Below are 21,775 nucleotides of genomic sequence, written 5' to 3' on the forward strand. Positions count from 1 at the left end.
ATAATAATAATAAGATAATATATTTACAAATATATGTTTACAATGACAGCAAATCGACCTATACAATGAAATTTTAATTTGAAAACTTAGAATCTTTTTAAATCATTTTATAGTTATTCAATGAATAAAAGAAATTAACCTATATCAATTTTTTATTTGACAAAATAAAAAATTGTATATAAATGTAAGAAAGGGAAATGATTCTATATTTGTGTGTATACATATACACATGGAAGAGATAAAATATGTATAAATTATAAATGCAGTTCTTTGGCCTCTTATATCCAAAATTTAAATTTACATTATATATATGTTACATTATTGTTTATATAGAGTTATAAAATATTGATGAGAAATAATTTTTAATTTTTTATATTATAATATAGAATAAAGAATTATTAATTTATATTGCCATCGTTAAAACAAATTTTTACATATCAATTTCATTTCAATTATTATTTTGTAATATTTTGATATGGTCAGTGTTAAATGATATTTCATGGAAAGATATTTATTACATCAATTCTCCATTTTACTAAGGAACATACATTTAACATAATACATTCCATGTGTTCCATTTTACTAAGAACTGAAAAATTACCTAATTACCTAATCTTGGGAGAGTTATTTATCTTTCATTTTTTGAAATTTCTTTTTTATTATTTTCTTCTTTGAAAAATTGTATATGATTAGAAAGAATAAAGATTGCTTATTATTATTTTACTCTAGATATATTTTTAATAGAGCAAATTAGCATTGTAAATTATATATATAAAAAACATTTATATAAACTAATTTACATATTAATTAAACTAAACATCTTTATATGCTTAAATTGAATTTTAAAGTAGTGTCATAAAGACAATAATTACAAAAAACTTTGTAATAATTCAATTTTATTATCTTTCATAAGATGACTTTTTTATTTAAATTGAATTATGAGAAATTCACATTAACCATTAATAAAAAATGTTTTAAAAGAAATATCTGTATATTTCATCTGTATATTTAACATAGAAGAAGATTAACGTTTAAATAAATATAATGTGGAACATGAAAAAGCTTACAATGTAAAACATCGTAATATAATAAATTATTACGATCTATGAACAGCGAGAGAGAAAGAATTACATAATTCTTATAAATTATAATATTTTATGATTAACTATTAAACTAATAAATTTAACGGACACAGCCAACACAATCTTCATTCTTCCCTAAATATATCATAATTTCTCTTAATAATTGTATTTGAAAATTCGATTTCATCAACAACAAATTGTGTATTTGCGCGACAGAAAGATGTCCTGAAGTAACATCCTGAAAGCTGGATGTAATAATCTTGCTGGATCCTGTTTACGTTGCTGTCAGGTCAACTCTGTTGCATGCAACAAATGAATAAGAATTTATTATAAATAAAAAATCGTCGAATTTTCACGGAAATTCGACCGAACTTGCGGATTAATGTAAAAAATATTAATTTCAATTTCGGCAAATAGTTTTTTATAAAATAAAAATAAAATTATTAATAAGATGCAGCTATTCTTTTATTTTATTAATATACTTTTATAATTATACTTTTCTTATTTTATAATCTTATACATACATAAAGAATATACATAAGTTATTTATTATTATAATATTAATATTAGGGCGCCCGCTGATTCATTGCAGTCATCTTGAATTATAACATTGAAGTAAGAAACCTATGATGAAAATTCTTGCAAAATAAATTAAAATAGAAATATTTTTCGATAAAATAATCCACTTCATAGAACAGATTTATAAAATATATTGAAAACCCTTTTTTCATTCCGTTAATTAATAAATATATCTAGAATTAAATTGCGACTTTTTTCTTGATTAGACATAATTAATTTTCTAAATATATAATTATTTATTGATTACCGGAACAAAAGGAGAGTTTTCGGTATATTTTATACAAATTTGCTTTATCAAATGCAAATGTTATTTTATCAAAAAATATTTTATTTTAATACATTTTAGATCAAAAATTTTTATCATGTGTTTTTTGCATCTCACGATAATTTAAAATGACTGCAGCTGAAGCTTTAATACTTGTAAACATGCTTCAATTTAATGAAAAAAATAATATAGTATAAAACATAAAAGCAACAAATAAATAAGAAGGTGAAACACAACTATATATAATAAAGGTTTGATTTAACAATAATTAATAATAATTATTAGCATTATTAAAACCAAATGCATGCAAATCTGCGTTTAAAATCTAATATACACAAATAACTTTTTTTATTTAATATTTAATAATATATAAAATATATACATGTCTAAATGATTATTTTATAATTATAAATTTCTATAAATTAATATATTTAAACAAAAAGAATTATTGCATACTGTGGAAAAAAACCAGGGCTTTTTCATAGAAAACCAAAGGAGACTTGAAGAGATCGTTGATCTTTATTATTATATAATTCATAATAAGTATTCATTATATATATCCACATATGTTACAGTTTTATATACAAGGAATATACTATAAATTATGGCAATTTTTCCTAACAGAGCTCAGAGATCAGAAAAAGAGAGGAAGAAAAAATGTTAAATGATAAAGAAAGAAGAATACAGAAAGTAAAGGGGAAAATGAAAAAAACATTATTAGAACAAATCATAAGTTTTAATTTTAATTAAATATTTCAAGAAGATTTTAACAGAAGCTTCAACTAAAAAATAAAAATTATGTTAAAAAATTAAGCTAAATAAAACAATTTATTCATCTTTAATTTCTAATAAATTTTATAAGTAAAGTTTATATACAGAATGCCAACCAGTATATTTTTGCGCCATATTACGACTGAAACATTCGTGTTTACTTTTCTTTAACAATAATTTATTTATATAGTAATTTCTATTATATATTTATGTTTTCTCAATCCTTAAATATATATATATATATATAATATAATATTATATATAAACCACTCTATAATTTATAGAAATTAAAAAATCACTATATTTCATTATTTTTATCCACTTTCTTAGTCATTATTAATCCCATTTATTATTAATCTAAAATTATTTGACTTATAATAAAAACATCTTTTTATCGCGTAATTGTTTAATTTTGAGATATTAATTATATTCATATATATCTCTAATTTATATTTATTCAAAAATTTAATCTTATTGCAAAAATAAATGTATATTGCTATTATTTAAAATGAATAACGCAAATGATTGTAAAAAATTTAATCATTATATATATTTTCATTACAAGTTATATAAAAATTAGGAAGACAAAAGTTTTAATTGCATTTATATCAATTTAATTACATTTTTAAAATAAATTTGTGTGTGTGTGTGTGTGTGTGTGTGTGTGTGTGTGTGTGTGTGTGTGTGTGTGTGTGTGTGTGTGTGTGTGTGTGTGTAAGAAAATTTAATACACATACATAACAATTTTAATGTAAGACTTTATATTTATCATAACATAAATGTTAAATATATCATGTCAAACAATTAATTATAAGAATAAAAATATAATGATTTTATTATTCCGTAAAAATGAAAAGAAAAGAAGAAAAAGAAGAGAAAGAGAGGAAAGAAAAAGGTATGTACAGGAAAAAGGATGGGAGAAAGAAGGGTGAGAAAGGGAGAAAAGAGGAAAATTTTAATCATCTTTAAATATAAAATATACATTTCACATATATAATTAATATTAATAAAAAATATATTTACATATAATATAATTTATTCCATTTAAATAAAAAATATGGCATGCTTAATTTTATATTTATTTTTTATATAATATAAATTTTTACATTATAAAAAAAATGAAAAAAAATTAAATTTACGCTATAAAACTTAACAAGATATTATTAGAAGCAACAAATTAATTATTAGTTGCATAATACAAAAGCATAAAAAAATTTTTCAATTGTAAAGTTATATAAATAAAAAATATATCAATTTAATATTTATATTAAACCGTTAACAAAATAACAAATTTGTAAATTGTTTTTTTTTGCAGTCACAAAATGATTGACACATTTTCCTTAACTTTTTATGACAGCAAGTCGAAATGTGAAAATTTTCTTCTATCCAGTCTTAACAGCCTCTCAACTTTAATATATATTCTTTTAATTTGGATATTTAATACCTGTGCGCAAACTAACAATATGGTGAAACAGCTTAATATGTTATCTCTATAATATCTCTATAATTAAATATTCTTTTTTATGCTGACAAAAAAATTTGTACAGGGTCAAATTGATATCCTATTTTTATTAAAAAAATGATAAAAAAGAAAATAGAAAAATAAAACCGATAAGATTTAAAAAGAAATATTAAGTTACATTTATACTTAATTATGATTTATATTAATTTATATTTTATTATAATTTTTGGAATCAAAATTTCATATTACAAAGAAAATGTTTTTCACAAGAAATTATTCTTTTATAAATCATCTAATTTGATTTCCAAATTGATTTCCACATATTAAGTTATTAAATAAATTAAGTTAATTTTAATTGAAGATCTGTAAAAAATAAAAGTAATATTGTTTTAAATTTAAGTTTCATTTATAATGCTAGTATAATTTATCAAATTATTATCAAATATTTTTTTAAACAAGAAAATTGTCCATGTATAAAATTCATAAAATTGTATCATGTGCTAAAATTGTATCAAAAAGAAGATAATATTCAAATATGATAAAAAAGAATGGATTAAAAGTGAAAAGGAATAAAAAATTTTTTTAGAAATTGAAACAAAATACATAGATGTTTTATATATCAAATAAAAAAATTTATTAATATTAGGAAACATTAACTCTTTTGGACCTGATGTATAATGTATATACTTTTTCAAGAGTTATTTAAATTCAAATCTAACTATATACATAGCAGTTTAGGCATGTCATTCTTCTCAATATACAATATATTTTTCGATATATTTTGTTGTAAATATGCTACTATCTAATAAGTTTTATGTATATTTATCTGATTTTACATAAAGTCAATTTTTATGTAAAATTAAATAGATAAGAAAAGTCAGGTCTGAAGAGGAAATAAATAAATTCTATGGAAACTAAAATAGCTATTTCGTAATTAGAAGACATAAGAAATGTATAACAATGTATTAGTAGCGCAACTATTAATCAAAATAATCTAAAAAATTTGTAAAAATAAAATCAATAATTCAATATAAATTCAATATAAATTTAACATATATATCATTTCCATTTTAATCTAAGCTTTTACAAGTTTATAAGACATAAATATTAAAAATCTTATTTGATACTATCTTTTATATCAATAAACTATATTATTATTATTTTCAAATTTTTGAATTATTTTTCATTAAAGTTGTAGTTTATTACATGAAATTTCAAAATTATAGTATTATATAACTGAAAAAAAAGATTCTTCATACAAAAATAAGTCGAAAATATAGATTGGGTTTTTCTCATAGAAATTATTAATTAAAAGCTAAAATATTAATTAAAAAAGTACATTCTATTTAATAAAACAGTTCAAAACATATTATATTACTAAAGTCATTTATGAAATATTAAAATTTTTAGTTTTTCAAGAAAGTATTGTGATTTTTATACAGTTTTGGTAATTATGTTTTAGACAAATTTCATGATGTTTAAAAATTGTTAAAGATTAAACATGCTTGAAAGAAAATATAAAAATATATTACTAATTATCAAATTCTAATTTTTCAAAATCAATTTTCTCGAATCCTCATACGAAAAAATTTTGTTTCATACCTCTGATCTATTTTTACAAAAAATCATTTTTTTTTAATTATACTATTTTTGATACACTTATAATTTGATCAAATAGTTGCGCCAGTTGCTAAATAATATGTACAGTAGATAGCTAAATACTGTTTGCAGATATAACGAATAAAATTTGTATCAAACTTCTCTTGCTATAAATTCCACTATATCTTTTCCTCGGTGATGAATTGGTCAATCAGCCAAAGAGAAGAAAGAAATTCGATACAGATGTACTTCAACTTAACATCAAAATAAGACAGTATTTTTGCTTTCGATTGTACATTATAATACTTGATAACATCGTTATCGTTAATGTATGTAATGTGCTGCTGTATATCGTTAGTTTGCGTCACTTATGTCTATCATCAAACATCAACGTCACCAGCACCAACACCAGCACCGTGGTCAGACTAGCCCGCATAGGCCATAAGCATTGCGTCAACCAACATCATCACCGGCGGCATTACAGTCCTGGTGACCGCCGTTCAGCAGATTGCGGCCGCCGCCGCTGTAAATGGCGGTCCGGTAACTGTACCTATTAGTTGCGGCTGGTCGTTCTGGTACTGGCGGTGGTACCAAAGCTCCTTCCGCATTTCCTACAGCTCCAGTAGGTCCAACTGGTGTACCCTCATCTACCTCGCCAATGCTACTCTCAACAAGCGATGATTCCATCTCACTGAATGCCAGTCGGGAACGAAGGAGATAGGCATATGTCTTATACCGCTTTAGCTGGAACGAGGGTTGCTCTGTAGAGTATGATGAAGTGAAAGGATAATTTTAAGTGGAACAGAATAGGAAATATATATCCTTTCCTTAATCAAAGAAAAAAAGAATATTAATAATTTTCCAATAACAACTTTAAGCCGGAAAAATTATTAAATAAATTATTAAATAATTTAATTGAATTTTTTGCGTTTTTTAGTTATCATACATTGATTAATTTTATACTTTATTTGTAATTACCAGGCAAGTCAATAAAAATTTGCATCTATATCTTCAAAATTGTAGGAATTAAAGAAAAATTTATCAAAGAAAAATTGAACTTTTCTAGATAGAATTATTTTAGAAAATAAGATATTTACACTGAATAGTATATTTTTACAATTCTTTTTAATGACAGCTTAGAAAAATAAATATATGTGTATGCGTGCACTCGGGAGAGGGAAAGTGATGACAGAGATGAAAGAAGAAAAATGAAATTATGAATAAATCAAAATGATAGAAAGTAGAAATTAAAAATTTTTTAATTGTAATCTTATATCGATAAAAACTATTCTTGTTATTTACAAATCGAGCAATTATTTTATTCATAACTTCCATGTTTTAATTATCTATAAAATTATATGATAAAAATAATAACATAATAAATAAATAATAACAAAACATAAAAGAATGTCTTGGAATAAAATAGAAAAAAATTCAAATCTCGCAAATTTTCTAATTAAGAAAGCTTGTTCAAATATTTTTGAAATGCTTTTATAAAAAGTTCTTTTAAAAGATAATTTTCAAATAGCTATTCCAAATTATTAAGAAGTTCTTAACTTGTATATTTGTAATTGTTTAAAAGTTACCTCATGATGCAAATATGCGTCCTTCTCTTTATAATTTTGTACAGTGAGAGCCTTGGCACCTCTTTCTGGAGGATGTCGTCTGTGCTCATCCAATTCCGTTTCTAACCTGTTGACTCTGTCTTCATGGTCCCGCAACTGTTCTCTCTATTAACAAATCAATAGTCCTCTTTTCTTATTTTCTTCAAATACAATATATAAATGAGAATAAGGATTTATTTCAATATAATTTCTTTATAATTTTAATATCTTAAAGTATATTAGTTTAATTTCAATTCCTTATATGTCATGAATGTTTCATTAGTGTGATTCGTATATTATGATCATTTGGAATATTGTATCGTCTTAAATAATTAATTTAAAAATATTTTTGAGTTGAATTTTCAAAGCATATGTGCATAAATATTTATTGCTCTTTTATTAGACAATAATGAAGACAAATTGGAAGAATGAGATATTCATAGTGTATACTTACGGAATTTAATTTGGTGTGACTACACGGCAGCAATGGACGCTGGAATTTGCGTTGAGATCCGACGGCGCCTGCAAGAGGCTGACATGAAAAACTGGCGCACACGAAATTAATAGTGTCGATCCATGATTGCAGTTCCTTCGAATCGCTGTATGGACATATCAGTATATTATTCATATTAGTATATATTACATAATCGCTTGCTAAATTCAATTAAAATTAAAAATTAAATTGAAATTAAAACTGAATCACAATCAAATTATATAATTAATTATAATTATACTCGTTAAAATTGTTAAAATTTTTAATTTTATTATTCATAAAATATAGTTACAGATATAATTTGATCAAATTAAAATTCAATTTAAGCCAAAATTTCAAAAAATAAAATTTTTTTATTAGAATTATTTCCAATAAAAATTTTCTAACTTAACAGAAAGTACTAACCTCGTCTGAAAGAGATATTCAGCTTGGTCAGCAGTTTGCAGCCGGAAAACATGCTGTTTCTTTGTATAATCGGTTGCCTTGGTAGCCAATGCATGATGAATACGTATAGCATTATGCAAGCTGTCGTTACGGAAACCATGCTCATCCTTGTGTAAGTATAGCACAAGCTCGCGTAATGTGCAATAATACATCTTCCACCCACGTTTACCGAATGGAGCTGTAACATATGTATACATTTATGTAAGGATTGTATATAAAAGATGTGTATGTGTATATATATATATATATATATATATATATATATATGATTATGAGATATATATTGTAGTTAATATTGACAATTTTGTTATTAAGAATAAGAAATACATACTTTTTTTGCCATTGGAATCATAACAACATTTACGCATAACGTAACCCTTTTTGAATTCTGTAGCGCCCGTAATATTTGGCACATCGAGAAACGGATTCCCAGTACCGGCAATCGCAGTCGTACCATCACCCTGCTGGATAGCTTGATTCGTCACTTCATCTCCTTCTTCGTCCCTAAAATAATGGAGAACATGAATTGATCTACTGAACATTTAGTTATTATTCATTTTCTTAAAAAAAAGTATGCGCCATAATTTTTATTTTGAAAAAAAAAAAATTGATACCAATCATGTCGTGAAGAGTTTGATTATTATTCTAGAAAAAAATAAATTTGTAACATAAGTCTTACAGAGCCCATTCGAGGGGGAAGGACTTGATAGCATTGTAAAGTTGCTTAAGGACCTCGCGTGGAAAATTATCGCCGTCATTGAGTTCCGATAGATTCTCAATAAATTCTGAGCACGACATTTTTCTGCCGATATTCTGACCGTGTAAGTCTGTGTTAAGTAACATTATTGCGCAAGTCAATGTGTGGACCGCATCTAAACATATAAACATATTAAATACATATGGAAGAAAAAAAATGTTATTCAATTTAATATAATTTTAACAAGACACACACATACGAACATGTACATCCGCGCATGTATGCACGCACGTACGTACACATTTACGCAGCTAAATATATATTTCAAAGTGTACTTACCTTGAGAATTGAAACTACCGGGATTACAATCCAAATACCTTTTGGAAAAATGTACTAAGACTCTCTCTCTTTCTTGAGTCTCTCCCGTTAAACAGAATTGAGCGAGAAATTTTCTAAGAGCCACATCTAATGTATCTTGTTCGAAGCTGAAATAACGCAGATATTCTTCCGCTACAGCTTTACTAAAGTCGTTGCTGCAAATACAAGATATTGCATATTCATTCAAACTGACATTTTAAAAACTTTTTATATTTTATATACAGCGATTAATGATGGGCGTTAAAACTCTTTTCAAATAATTCAATTATAATAAAAATTTGATTATTTAGTTACATTTTTGTGAAATCGAAGTTGTAAAAAGATTTAATCAAAAGAACAGAAAACGTTTTTACTTTTTGCTTAGATGTCTAGAGACGTCGGACTTCTTGAAGCCGTCTAAGGAATAAAGACGTTTGGCCAGTCGAACTGCGGAGGGCAAATCCACCGCTTTCGGACTGTAGTGGAAACTGTGCAAACTCTCGATATCGCTCTCTTCGTCCGCTGACTGTGGTGGTGATGTGCCACTTCCTTTTTGCTCGTCGCATATTCCAATGGTCAGAGCTTCTCTCTCATCTTCGCTCTCCTTCAATTCCTAAATTCGATAATGCAAAAACTATTAAATAATATATAACTGTATAATAGTAATATAAATTAGAAATCGACAGAATTTATTGTATGTATTTTAATTTGAAACTAATAATTAAAAAAATATTAAGCGTAATCTAATAAAAAACATATTAATTTTGCTTCAATGTTTCTCGATCTATCTATACAATCTCGATCTTTTTACACAATAAATCTAAAAATATCTATTTTCTAATTATCACTTAAATTTCTAATTATCAAATTTAATAAAATGTTCGAAATGTTCCCAAATATACATATTTAAAGGAACTTTTTATACAAATAAATTTGATGCAAATAAATTGGTTAAATTTATGTTAAATTGCATTACATGATAAAACTTGCATTTGCTTTAATAATATTTTAATTCCGTTAAGTCTAAATAATTAAGTCTAAATTCGATTAAAAAATCCCAAAATATTACCTGATAACCTACGCATTCGGGTGTTACTGAACCTGGAATGATTCCAGGAACCCCTGGAATTCCAGGTTGATTTCTCTGCAAATTTTGAGATGTAGCAGGTGGCACTAATTCTCCTACGGGATTTCCTCTTCTCCTTGTCTGTCTCGGACTCGTGTTTCTTGGACTCTCCTTATCAGGCCCCTTTACTTGAATCACGATTCTATGTTCTCCAGTCTCTTGAGGATTAGTCTTCAGTCTTCTCTGGGGCGGTTCACTCGCCAAAATGGTAGAATCGCTGTCGCTAGGATCGCTTACCATCATAATATCCCTTGCACTGAGAATATCCATCGTTTCTTCGTCGTTGTAATCTGGACTGGATATATTGCTGATAGCCTCCGATTGACTGAAATCGCCGTTAGCAGGGAGATGACCTCCCGGGGCGTTGGAAACCCCAGGAACAGTTTGGACCGGAGGAAACCTGCGGGAACCAGAGTTGGAGGACATGACGGAGGATGAGACGGAGGTGGGGGAAGCGGGGGACAGAGAACGCTGAGGGCTCGTTGAAGAGGATGATGAGGACGAAGACGAAGATGAAGAACCGCCATTTTGGCAGCAGGAAGCGGCCGGTGAGCTAACAGGCGCGTTGTAAGTCCAGACGATTCGCTCGTTTGGCATTAGGCCTTCTGGCCGTGGATCCAATAGTGTGTTCAGGCTCGAGGTGACATCATCATCGATATCAATATCCACGGCACTCATCGAAGGATCTTTCTGGAATTGCAGATGGTCCTCGGATCGCGAAGTACGTACGAAACCGAAGCTTGAAGGGGTATTCTTGCTCGGATCGACCTGGACTAGGGCTCCCGAGGTACCTTGTACTCCGTCACGTCTGGCAGCGCCTACAGGTGATGTACTAGCCGAACTGGAAGCTTTGTAGACGCCTCCTCTATGGTGATGATGCTGATGGGCCATCTGGGTCTCATTGGGACTACTGGGCATCGAGTTGTGATGATGATGATGGTGATGATGATTATGATTGTGATGGGCACTAGTGGTGGTGATGGTGGTAGTGGTGTGCTGATGATTAGGATTGTACCTAAGGGAGTCCACCTTTCGCTGTTGATGCTGCTTAGGTAGCAGATTACTGCTCTGTTGCGTGCGGGAGAGATTTAGCATCAGGTCGCCAGTCATCATATATGCTTCAAATCTAATAAACAGATAAATCTTATTACTAATATAAGATATTCATAAGAACATCTTATGGCATCATAGATGATTCATCGTTATAGATTCATCATCACAGATATGAACGAGAGAAGGAAAAAAGAAAAAAGGCAATGTTATGTAATTTATGGAAAAAAAAAAAAAAAAAAAATAGATCAAAATCTCGTTTTTTTACACTGTTAAATTATTTTCTTTTATATTTCCATTGTACTACTTTTTCGATATTTCATATTTGTCACTAATCACGTGTGCGTGAAATAAGAATGGAATTATACATGCAATATTATTTTAAACTAAGAAAATTAAAGTGAATGAATATCAAGAATAACGATTCAAACTGATTAACGCAATTTGTACCGAGGTGTATTTTTCTGTCGAGAGAATTTTTCAGCAGACAAGGGCTCCCATTGAGTCCGTTCCTCTTCTTTAAAATGGTCCACGGGTGGCAATAGTGCCTCTAATTCCGATGAGAGAGAGGCATCGCTGCATGAGCCGTTGCTCCTCGTTGTTGTCGCAGGCGTCGGCGTTAGCGTTGGCGAGTCTGCGGCCATTTCTGGCGTGATCGGTGTTTTCTTGAATTCCTTCTTCTCTACATTGCCGGAAGTCACTATGTTTTTGGGATTGTTAACCAGGACATCCTTTGAGGATTCCGTGCCTTCATCCTTTACAGGTTGTCCAGGAGCAAGAAGGCGACGAACATGAGCTTTTACCGCAGGATCTATATAAAATATCGATGAGATTCTTTAATTATGTCCTTTTTCTTTTGTAATTGAATCTTAAAATCTTAAAATTATATTAAAATCCATTTAAAAATATTTGAAGAGAAAGAAAATAAGAAAGATAATGGTGATATAATAATAAAAAGAGAGTGCAGAGAGAAAATTATGTGTAAAGTGTAGGAAAAAATGCGATGTTTCTTTAGAAGAAGAATATGAAAGATCGATGATTTATCTGACAAATAAAGTTTCGTTATCATCAAGGAAATGACTTAAATTGACAGAGTTTAATAGATTTATCTGCATTAATTGATTAAAATTAATAAAGATACTGATGTTAAAAAATAATAAACAATGATAAAAACGTTCTGACTACGAAATGATAAACAAAAAACATAAAAGCATCCCCTTGGGAGATTGTGATCGTCCGACAGAAAATTGTTTGTCGCTTTCGTGCTTCGTTTGAGGGCCGCTCGTGCGAATAATCACGCGTCCTTGATCATCGGCCATCCCTTTCCGTGAGGTATGTGCGTAACTTTCTCTGTTTATCGCGTTAGCCACGATGGTTATTACAGCGTTAATTCTATTATTATTACAGTGTCAGGTTCAAGAACGTGTGTAGACGGTGATCTATCAATAGATTGCTTACGATTGCAAAGTTCAGCAGCCTCATGAATACATAATCCGTTTGCATTTATAGTATGAACAGTGTTTAAATAATATATATTGAAAATTATACGTAAAAAAAATTAGATATACGTAAGCTTTTGTACAATTATACATTAAGAAATTTCTTACCCCTGCGTAGCTTCAGGGTGACGGGATCTGAAGACAGTCGCAAACATTTCAGTACTAAAACAAATTAATTTTAAATTAATTAATTTTAAAATCAGTTTTTATATTTTCGTTATATTTTCTTTCTTCTTTGTCTTTCTCCGCCTCTCTTTTCCTTCATGTTAAATTATTTTACTACATATTTTTTTATATTTCTTCTTGTAATTATTGTTATAACCATATGTTTTTGATAAATTCTCTTACAGATCCTGTTTTCTGAAGTGTTGTCAAGTTCAATTTCAATAGTCATACCAACTAATGTAATTAAAATTCTGATCAACTCATTATAGTTTACATTAAAACAGGTTACGTTACATGTTGAATCATATTTTATCACATTGTTATAAATGACATTTAATTTATGATAGATGACAGAATATAAATAGAAAAAGAAAACAAGGTTCTTAAAACAAATGAAAAAAATCGCAATTATTTTGTTTTCATCATTTGTATTTGAATTCAATCTTTTTAATAAAAAAATTATTTATAGTTCTCGACACACACACACACACACACACACACACACACACACACACACACACACACACACATTTTTATATTAATATTATCTACTTTTTTATTTACTAATATTATCTTCTACATTTGGATTCGTAATTGCAAGAAAGCAGTTGGTAAAACAATAATTAAATTCAAATTTCATTTTTAAAGATTAAAAAGGTTTGACAAACATTCTTACCTTCTTTTGTACTAAATCGATTGACATCAACTTCGTTCACCCTAAGTATGACATCGCCAGCTTCGACCTGAAAAAATTAAATTAAAATCTTCCCTATAAAAAAAAATACTTTCTGCGAATACTATATTCATTATTTTCGCATGTATTTTAATTAATTAATAAAATAACATTAACAATTTATTTTATTCATAATATTACAACATAAACAAGATGTGCATTGATGAATTTTGATTAATTATATATATATATATATTTATAACTTTACATTAAATCTAAAATTTAAATCCAAAAATAAAAAAAAAACTTTAAAAAATCATTGCTTATTTAACGATCGACATTAATTCAATTTTGGATTTTAATATATGTAACCAAGAATATTTCAGCATGCGCATACATATATGTATCGTATCAATCAAGTTATAATAATTAAATAATGACGTTTCTGATAGTTAACTAATAATATAGCTTTGAATAATTATGCATGAAATTTTATTATTTATTTATACGATGTATATACAATATATTTTGTCAAATGTACGATTATAAACGCATACGATTAAACCACAGTGTGAAAGCTTGAAACCTGAAAACAAGGTCTGTTACGAAATTGTATTGGAGATAAGAAAAGTTCAATGAAAGGATACCAGTTTATATGCACCAGTTGCTTTACCAGCAAACAGTGGGAGATTTGTTCAATCTTTATGAACAAAAAGATATTCCACATTGCAGAACAGGAATGAAATAACTCTCGTGAAATTAGATTTAATTAGATTTAATTTTTAATAATATAATACAATAGCTTTTATAATATTGAAATTAGAAGTAGTATTTAATTTTCGAAAATGATTTGATGAGATATATATATATATATATATATATATATATATAAAAACATCAATTGTCTTACCAATTTGTATCTCTTTTGTTATATATAATTATCTTTCTTATATATTATTTGGATAAATTTTTATGAAAAATTATAACATTCACCTGACAGAGTGCCATGTATTCAACGTAATCATATCTACTGCGTTCAGAAAATCGATTCAGAAGAAAGTCGAAAGGTCGTAAACAGCACGATAGGCAGGACGCGAGTTTGGGCATTCGATGCAATCTTTAAACACACCTTAGAATATGATTCCGAATTCTTTATTCGCATTAAAAAGTACAACAACTTGCAACCAACGAAATGCGACTGATCGCATGAACATACGAACATACGAACAGCTTTCGGCCGATGGCCAATTCGTATTTTCGGACCTACAATGACATTGACTTTCCTCCCGCTGTCCTCTAATCCGTCCTCTAATAGATCATGGACGACATTCTGTGAACGATGCATTTTGACTTGTACAAACAATTATTATATATATGAAATATCAAATAGGGCATATATTTACATCATATGTTAATTAATTGCTAAAAATTATTAAAAAATTCTCTTATAAATGGAAATTTAATTAAAATGAAAAGAATTACATTAATATTAGAAAATTCATTTCAAAATCATTTCCCTTTAAATTAAATTAATTCTGATATTTAAAATAGAAATTTAAAAGTCTCCAAGCAGAGAGCAGAGTTTCTTAAAACACACTGTATAAATTAACAGATGCGAATCATTTCCAATATGTTTGAATAATTGTTCAATCATCTCGATAAGCTGGAACATGCAAGAACATCAAAGGACAACATGCAAAGGATATCAGAGAATCCACAGAACATTTCTTCAAAGATTGAAATGATACAATTATCGGATGAAGGAAAAAAATCATGTGACTGTAGAAAAAAGCAGAATACTGAAGATAAAGTCGTCAAATTCCGTTGTGATTTCCTTTCGACGCAGGTTAAAGTAATGCTGGCAAGAGGTTGGACTCAGGTAATTATCAAGTTTCCCATATTAAGTCTCATTACATATAAAATGCTCTTTAATAAAAAAAATTCATTAACAATACATATGTTAATGAATACATACAATAATATATACATACAGAAAAAGGATAAGGAGGGAGCAGGGGAAAGAAGGGATGAAAGATAAAATAACTGGAACTGTTAAAAAAGGATTATAAATTCTGGCATTAATTGATATAATGTGACACTGAAAATAAATTTCAAATGATTAAATGCTACAAGCTTTAAAATATTGTTGAAAATATTGAATAGTCATAAATATAAAATCGACACAAATTATTATAATTAAACAAAAGCAGAATGATTAAAAGTAAAAAAGGAATATAACACATTGAAATTTTGTACTAAACTGTATCTCTCTTGAATTGAATTGAATGTATGTAGGTTCAAAAATTTATTGCTTTCGAGGTTTACGGCTCATAGTAAAGGAATGTTAAATTGAGAAAAATGAAGATAAGATTATCGTTGTTTTTCTTCTTTGAGATAGTTGACCCCGAGGACGCTAGTTGGCATCTATGGTGGTGCGACACGGGGGATATGTTGCGACAGGCACTGGACGGGGATCGGAGAAAATTAAGCCCTCACCAACGAGTGCCACACTTTCGTAATCATTATGAGCTTACACGCAAAAACTACCTGTACCGCAATCTTAAGCGTTACAGAAAGGCCCTCATGAGGGCTGGAAAAACTGCCGAAGCTCGCATCAGCGACGTTATGCCTGTAACCTTTGAGTTGCCTAGTGACTACCGGTTGTTTGTTGAGGAATATCACAAGTAGATTATTCATTACTTACTTTTAATTAGATAGATTTCATTAATTAGATAGATTTAATTTTATATTATTTGCCATAAATCTACTTCATTTTATTATCCCAATGTCCCTTATGTTTATTTTATCATTCTCCACATAATCTCGTATAATTTTTATTAGAAGTTCTCTTATCGAGAAAAACTTTACGATCAAGAAAGTAATCAGTATCGATATATACGATATCGATATCTTAAAAATTTTTTTAGATTACAAAAATGTATTACGTGTAAGAAGTTTTTTATGTCAATGTTAAATATATTAATTTAAAATATTGTAAAATTCATTTAGCTACATAGTTCCTACAATAAACTTTTAAATTTTTTACATTTTTTATGCATACACACACACACACACACACACACACACACACACACACACACACACACACACACACACACACACACACACACACACACACATACATACATGTACACACATTAAATATACATCTTCATTTTTTAATATTTTTTATTTTTTATTTTGTATTTATTTTGCATTCCAAAAATCTGCAAGAATGCTAGGGTCTTTATTCTGGTCTATATTCTTCGCGTAAAAATAAAAATATAAAAAGGTATTTTTACACATAAGGATAAGATTAAATTTACAGTTATCCAAGGTTAAAATTATAGAGTTACAATATATTAATAAGACGATAAATAATCGCAGGCAACAGGGAGCTACGTGGATAGTCAAACCAGTAGCGAGCTCGCGAGGCAAGGGTATCTTTTTGTTTAGAAAGCTGAAAGATTTGGTCGAGTGGAAAAGCAAAGAGGTTAAATTACAGCAACCAGGAATTCCAATTGAGACTTACGTCGTTCAAAGATACATAGATAATCCTTATCTCGTCGCAGGTTTAAATCTAATTCTTTTAATCTTTATGTCGAGTCAATCGGCAATTGAAATACACGATATTAATGATCATCATACCTAGAGATGTTAGAACAAGTTAAATATTTAATATATTATTACCTTAAATAGATATACATCAGTAATTAAATATTATTATATTCATAATATTACAAGAAATAATAATACAAATTATCACGTTAATTCATCATAATATAAATTATAATAAGAATTATAATATAAAAATAATCGAGAAATTAATAAAGTTGTTGAAATTCGAGAGAGCGTGTAAACAATTTCAACATGATTTTTTAATTTTTTGTATTTAAATAATTGAATATTTACTTGTATTATATATATATATATATATATATATATATATTTGTTTGTATATATTTTATTAAGATATTATATATACAATTCATACATAATATACAGTTTTATATTTCGTTAATTAATTACTAATCGATATTAGTAATAAAATAGTACAAAATCACAAACTAGTTCCGCAATGAATCTTTCAAATATTGCAATATCTACGATTCCGATGATAGTTAAAATTCTGACTTCAGGACGAAAGTTTGATTTACGCATTTACGTATTGGTGACATCATTTCATCCTCTGAAAGTGTGGCTAGCGAGGGAAGGTTTTGCCCGTTTGTGTGGCCAATTGTTCGATCTGGAAAACATTGACGATAATAGAGTGCACTTGACGAATACGGCAATACAGTTGAAAGCAAGTCAGAATGCCGATGGTATCCCTTCGGTAAAAGGCGAAAACGGAGAACGGAACTGCAAATGGGCATTAAGCAAACTCAGGGATTATTTGATAGCTTATTACGAGGCGGAAGTGGTTGAAAATTTGATGCAACGCATCGCGGGTATCCATAAAATTATCGAGTTATCCATACACATCCATATTACACACACACACATTACAAATAGCTTTACCACTTTATACAATTATTTGTGTATTTGTGTGTGTGTGTGTGTGTGTGTGTGTGTGTGTGTGTGTGTGTGTGTGTGTATACACGTGTATAATGTTTATATACATATCATATTTATTTAATAATTATATTCGTAGGCGTAATAATGGCAAGTCTGTTGGCAGTACAACCGGCCATGATGCAGGATCGCAACTGTTTCGAGCTTTATGGCTATGATATACTTCTCAGCGATGATTTGCGACCTTGGCTATTGGAAATTAACGCATCCCCAGCCTTAACCGGGACAGATAATGAAGACCAACGTTTGAAGTCTGACCTAGTCGACGATGTCCTCAATGTCCTTGATTTTGAAGTACAAGTCAAATTAATATTTTATACATTATTATATATCAATATACGTGTAATTAATATAAATGTGTATTTATTTACATATATTTATATGTAAATTTTCAATTATATATCTTCATGTTAAATATGTTTTATATTGCTTTTGATTAAAATATACATATTCCTAATAAAATTGTTAACACATAAAAGTTAAACTTTCGGTATATTTCGTATAAATAAATCGATAATTCTGTTCGGAGGGTCGCTTCAGTGGGCATGAGACCAGGATCGGGGGGCTGGATTTGCTCTGGGACGACGGACCAGTTTGGACCAGCTGCCCATATCCCGGTATTTGTACGGATGCTGTTTCCAACGATCTTAAGAGACTCAACATATTTCTCGGAGGGATTAATGATCGTCAAAAGCAACTCGCTTTGTTAAGAAGTCAGCTGATTGAAAAACGTAAAACAGGGCAAAATTATTCCCCCACGGTGCAATATTGTTTAAAAAAAATATAAACAGATTTTAAGATGTTATAATGTTTAAGATGAATATAATGTTTACATTATATTTTAGAAATTTATTAATCAAACAATATTAATATGCTATCCTTGCTTATTCAATTATATTGTCTCGATACTCTCTTCTACAATTGATATCTACAAAATTTGTTCGTGATATTTCTGACGAGTTATTAAATATAATTCGCAAAACTGTGTCGTTGTGCAGAAAGAATGCAGCTGGTGCACTCTCGCTTTTACATCACATATCTTGTCTTCGTCATTTTTTTCTTCGTTTCCAGCGTCAAAACTAAATTTAACCGAACTTGCGCGACTTCGTAACCAGTCTTTCCCACTTGATCGTATCTACGTGTTGTTTATCATTTATTTACGATAATAAAAAAAATACCTTAATCATGTTCTCCGAATTAGGTATATAATATTTCTTTTTCTTTTATCATAGATTACAATCGATGCATATATAAATAAAAATAAATAATCATGTTCTTTATCCAAATTTAATGTTTATTTATAAGTCATATAAATTTAGAAATTTTTGATCACTTAGAAATTTTAATAAAATTAATTTTCAAAAATCACTATTTAATGTTATCAATTTAGAAACTATAAAACTTAAATTAGAATTTTGTTAAATTTTTTAGTTATAAACAATCGTAAAATATATAAAAAAATTTAATTTAACTTTATAAGTATTAATTTAGTATTAAAAATAAATTTATGTTTATAATACTGAGCAGTTTATGAAAAAACAAATAATATTATTGTTCTAATCAACCGATTTTATATTATATTAAAAATAATATACATCACTTTTATTCAAATTATAAACATCTAGGATGTACTTAGGAATAATTGCTAATTCTTATCCACATATATCGAGTGTTCTTTAGACAAGAGTTACGTTGAGAAGAGTGTTATCGCTTTCTTAAAATGTGCTAAAATGAATTACACCCTTCCTCTTTACAGATGTATAAATCGCTCGAAAAAAAAAAAGACAGCTACAGTCCGCAATATTTGATGTATTCTAAAGATATGCTTAAATTGTCTTCATTGTTTCATTTCCAGCTAGTGATGCAAAAACGTAACGTCTTTTCTTTCGAGTCAGTATGCCATGTCAGTATTCCAGTTTGTAGAAAAAGAGCCATGACAATATCATTTCTTCTTTAATTTATTCATTTCAATGCCTATTGACTTTTTTATTCTTAAGAATCAATTCCCGATGCAGACAGCGAATATCGACCTTAATTCAAGCATTTATCTAAGAATAAATCCATAAAGATCAATCACTTGTATCATGGATGTATAAAAAAAGCGACCTTGCACGTTAATCGTATTCATTCATCTATACACAAAAATTAATTTCCTATTCTGCAAGAAGCGCAATCACAAGAAAATCAATTTTGTGAGAATTATAGCGTCTGGTGTGCACTGATTTGTATGAATTTTTCAAATATACGAAAATGATTTTATTAAATTGTTTATGCTGCAGATCTACGAAAAATCATAAAAAATTCTCAGTTTCTTTTATTCGTAAGAATGAATTTTCCACGACGTTAGCAACGCGAGGGACAAGCCCATGAAGATCGTCGTTTGGTTAATTTATAAAAAGATCGTAGCATACGCGAAAATCGATCCTGAGACTGAGAATTGTTTATTCGTAGGGATCAGTTCCCTATAGTTCCCGCAGGTACGCGATCCTCGTCCTTATGGCGGAAAGGCTCCACTTTGCGCGGTCTTGTAACTCACCTTGCCGCTCCTGGCCGCCGGTGAGTTTTCGACGATGTCGTAGATGACGTGGGCGGCCGGCAGGCCCGCCGACGCCGAGGCGCCGAGTAGCGAGAAGCCGAAGGAGCCGCCGGAGCCGGAGTCGCCGCGGCACAGGGTGACCAGCAGCTCCTCCTCAGCCATCACGGCACATTGATCCTCACCTCTTCGCTGTCATTTGCCATAAAACTCTGTCACGTTACCACAATCTTGCACTTTTTCCTCTCTCTTTCTCTCTCTCTCTCTCTCTCTCTTCGTCTCGCGCTCCTACACTTCCAGTCGAGAAGATTACACGAGTAAAGGACGCACCTTCCTTATTTGGGTTATCCTCTCGCCCTCCGTTGCTTCTGTCACCCGACGACTGTGTATCTATCACTTGGGCACGCACACCCACGCGCGGGACGGGGAGGCGCCCTCCCCCCTTCCTCGCGTCGCACTGCGAACGATCGTCGGCCGCGCTCGGTCTCTTTCGCTCTCATTCGCGGCCGCGGGGAAGAAAGGAGAGACACGGCGATCGCTACTTGGAAGCTCACCCTGCACACACATACACACACACCGTATGCCGTCTCTTCCCTCGTGGGAGGAGGTCGAAAGAGATTAGACGGCCAGTTACGAACGTGCGATGCTGCTGCCGGCACTACCGACGGACGCCACGCATTTCGCAGCGTTGTGATTCGCGACGAAAGACGCGCGCGACTCCAAATAATAATAATAATTCACCCACCTGGCCGCTAGACACCCCGCAACTGATTGAGCGAGCGCGCGGCGCCACCTGCGCGCGCC

General features: G+C 29.6%; 2 protein-coding genes across 6 annotated transcripts; one reads left to right on the forward strand and one right to left on the reverse strand.

Annotated features, from left to right (window-relative positions):
- Position 1: 1 nt before the first annotated feature.
- Positions 2–21,752, reverse strand: Efa6 (Exchange factor for Arf 6). Of its 5 annotated transcripts, none has more exons than XM_089080236.1 (14): positions 20,975–21,752; positions 13,870–13,936; positions 13,137–13,190; positions 11,980–12,340; positions 10,423–11,605; positions 9,728–9,966; positions 9,336–9,529; positions 8,979–9,171; positions 8,631–8,803; positions 8,261–8,477; positions 7,817–7,961; positions 7,345–7,488; positions 6,309–6,502; positions 2–1,378 (listed from the first exon to the last, which is right to left on the reverse strand). In XM_089080236.1, exons 1-14 carry the CDS (start codon positions 21,134–21,136, stop codon positions 1,357–1,359), a joined length of 3,348 nt encoding a protein of 1,115 aa, XP_088936362.1. In that variant the 5' UTR covers positions 21,137–21,752; the 3' UTR covers positions 2–1,356. The 5 variants fall into 5 exon arrangements, with proteins under 5 accessions (XP_088936362.1, XP_088936360.1, XP_088936359.1 ...); XM_089080234.1 differs by lacking the exon at positions 2–1,378 and having other exon boundaries at positions 4,770–6,502; positions 20,975–21,163; positions 21,302–21,752; XM_089080233.1 differs by lacking the exon at positions 2–1,378 and having other exon boundaries at positions 4,770–6,502.
- Positions 15,444–20,112, forward strand: LOC105431618 (putative tubulin polyglutamylase TTLL9). Its single transcript, XM_011645897.2, has 6 exons — positions 15,444–15,745; positions 16,261–16,550; positions 17,254–17,438; positions 18,006–18,314; positions 18,518–18,732; positions 18,968–20,112. The coding sequence occupies exons 1-6, from the start codon at positions 15,560–15,562 to the stop codon at positions 19,223–19,225; spliced, it is 1,443 nt and encodes a 480-aa protein (XP_011644199.1). The 5' UTR covers positions 15,444–15,559; the 3' UTR covers positions 19,226–20,112.
- Positions 21,753–21,775: the final 23 nt, after the last annotated feature.

Source organism: Pogonomyrmex barbatus, unplaced genomic scaffold, assembly GCF_055798465.1.
Source record: "Pogonomyrmex barbatus isolate J1 unplaced genomic scaffold, ASM5579846v1 scaffold3, whole genome shotgun sequence".
In the NCBI taxonomy this organism is placed as follows: domain Eukaryota; kingdom Metazoa; phylum Arthropoda; class Insecta; order Hymenoptera; family Formicidae; genus Pogonomyrmex; species Pogonomyrmex barbatus.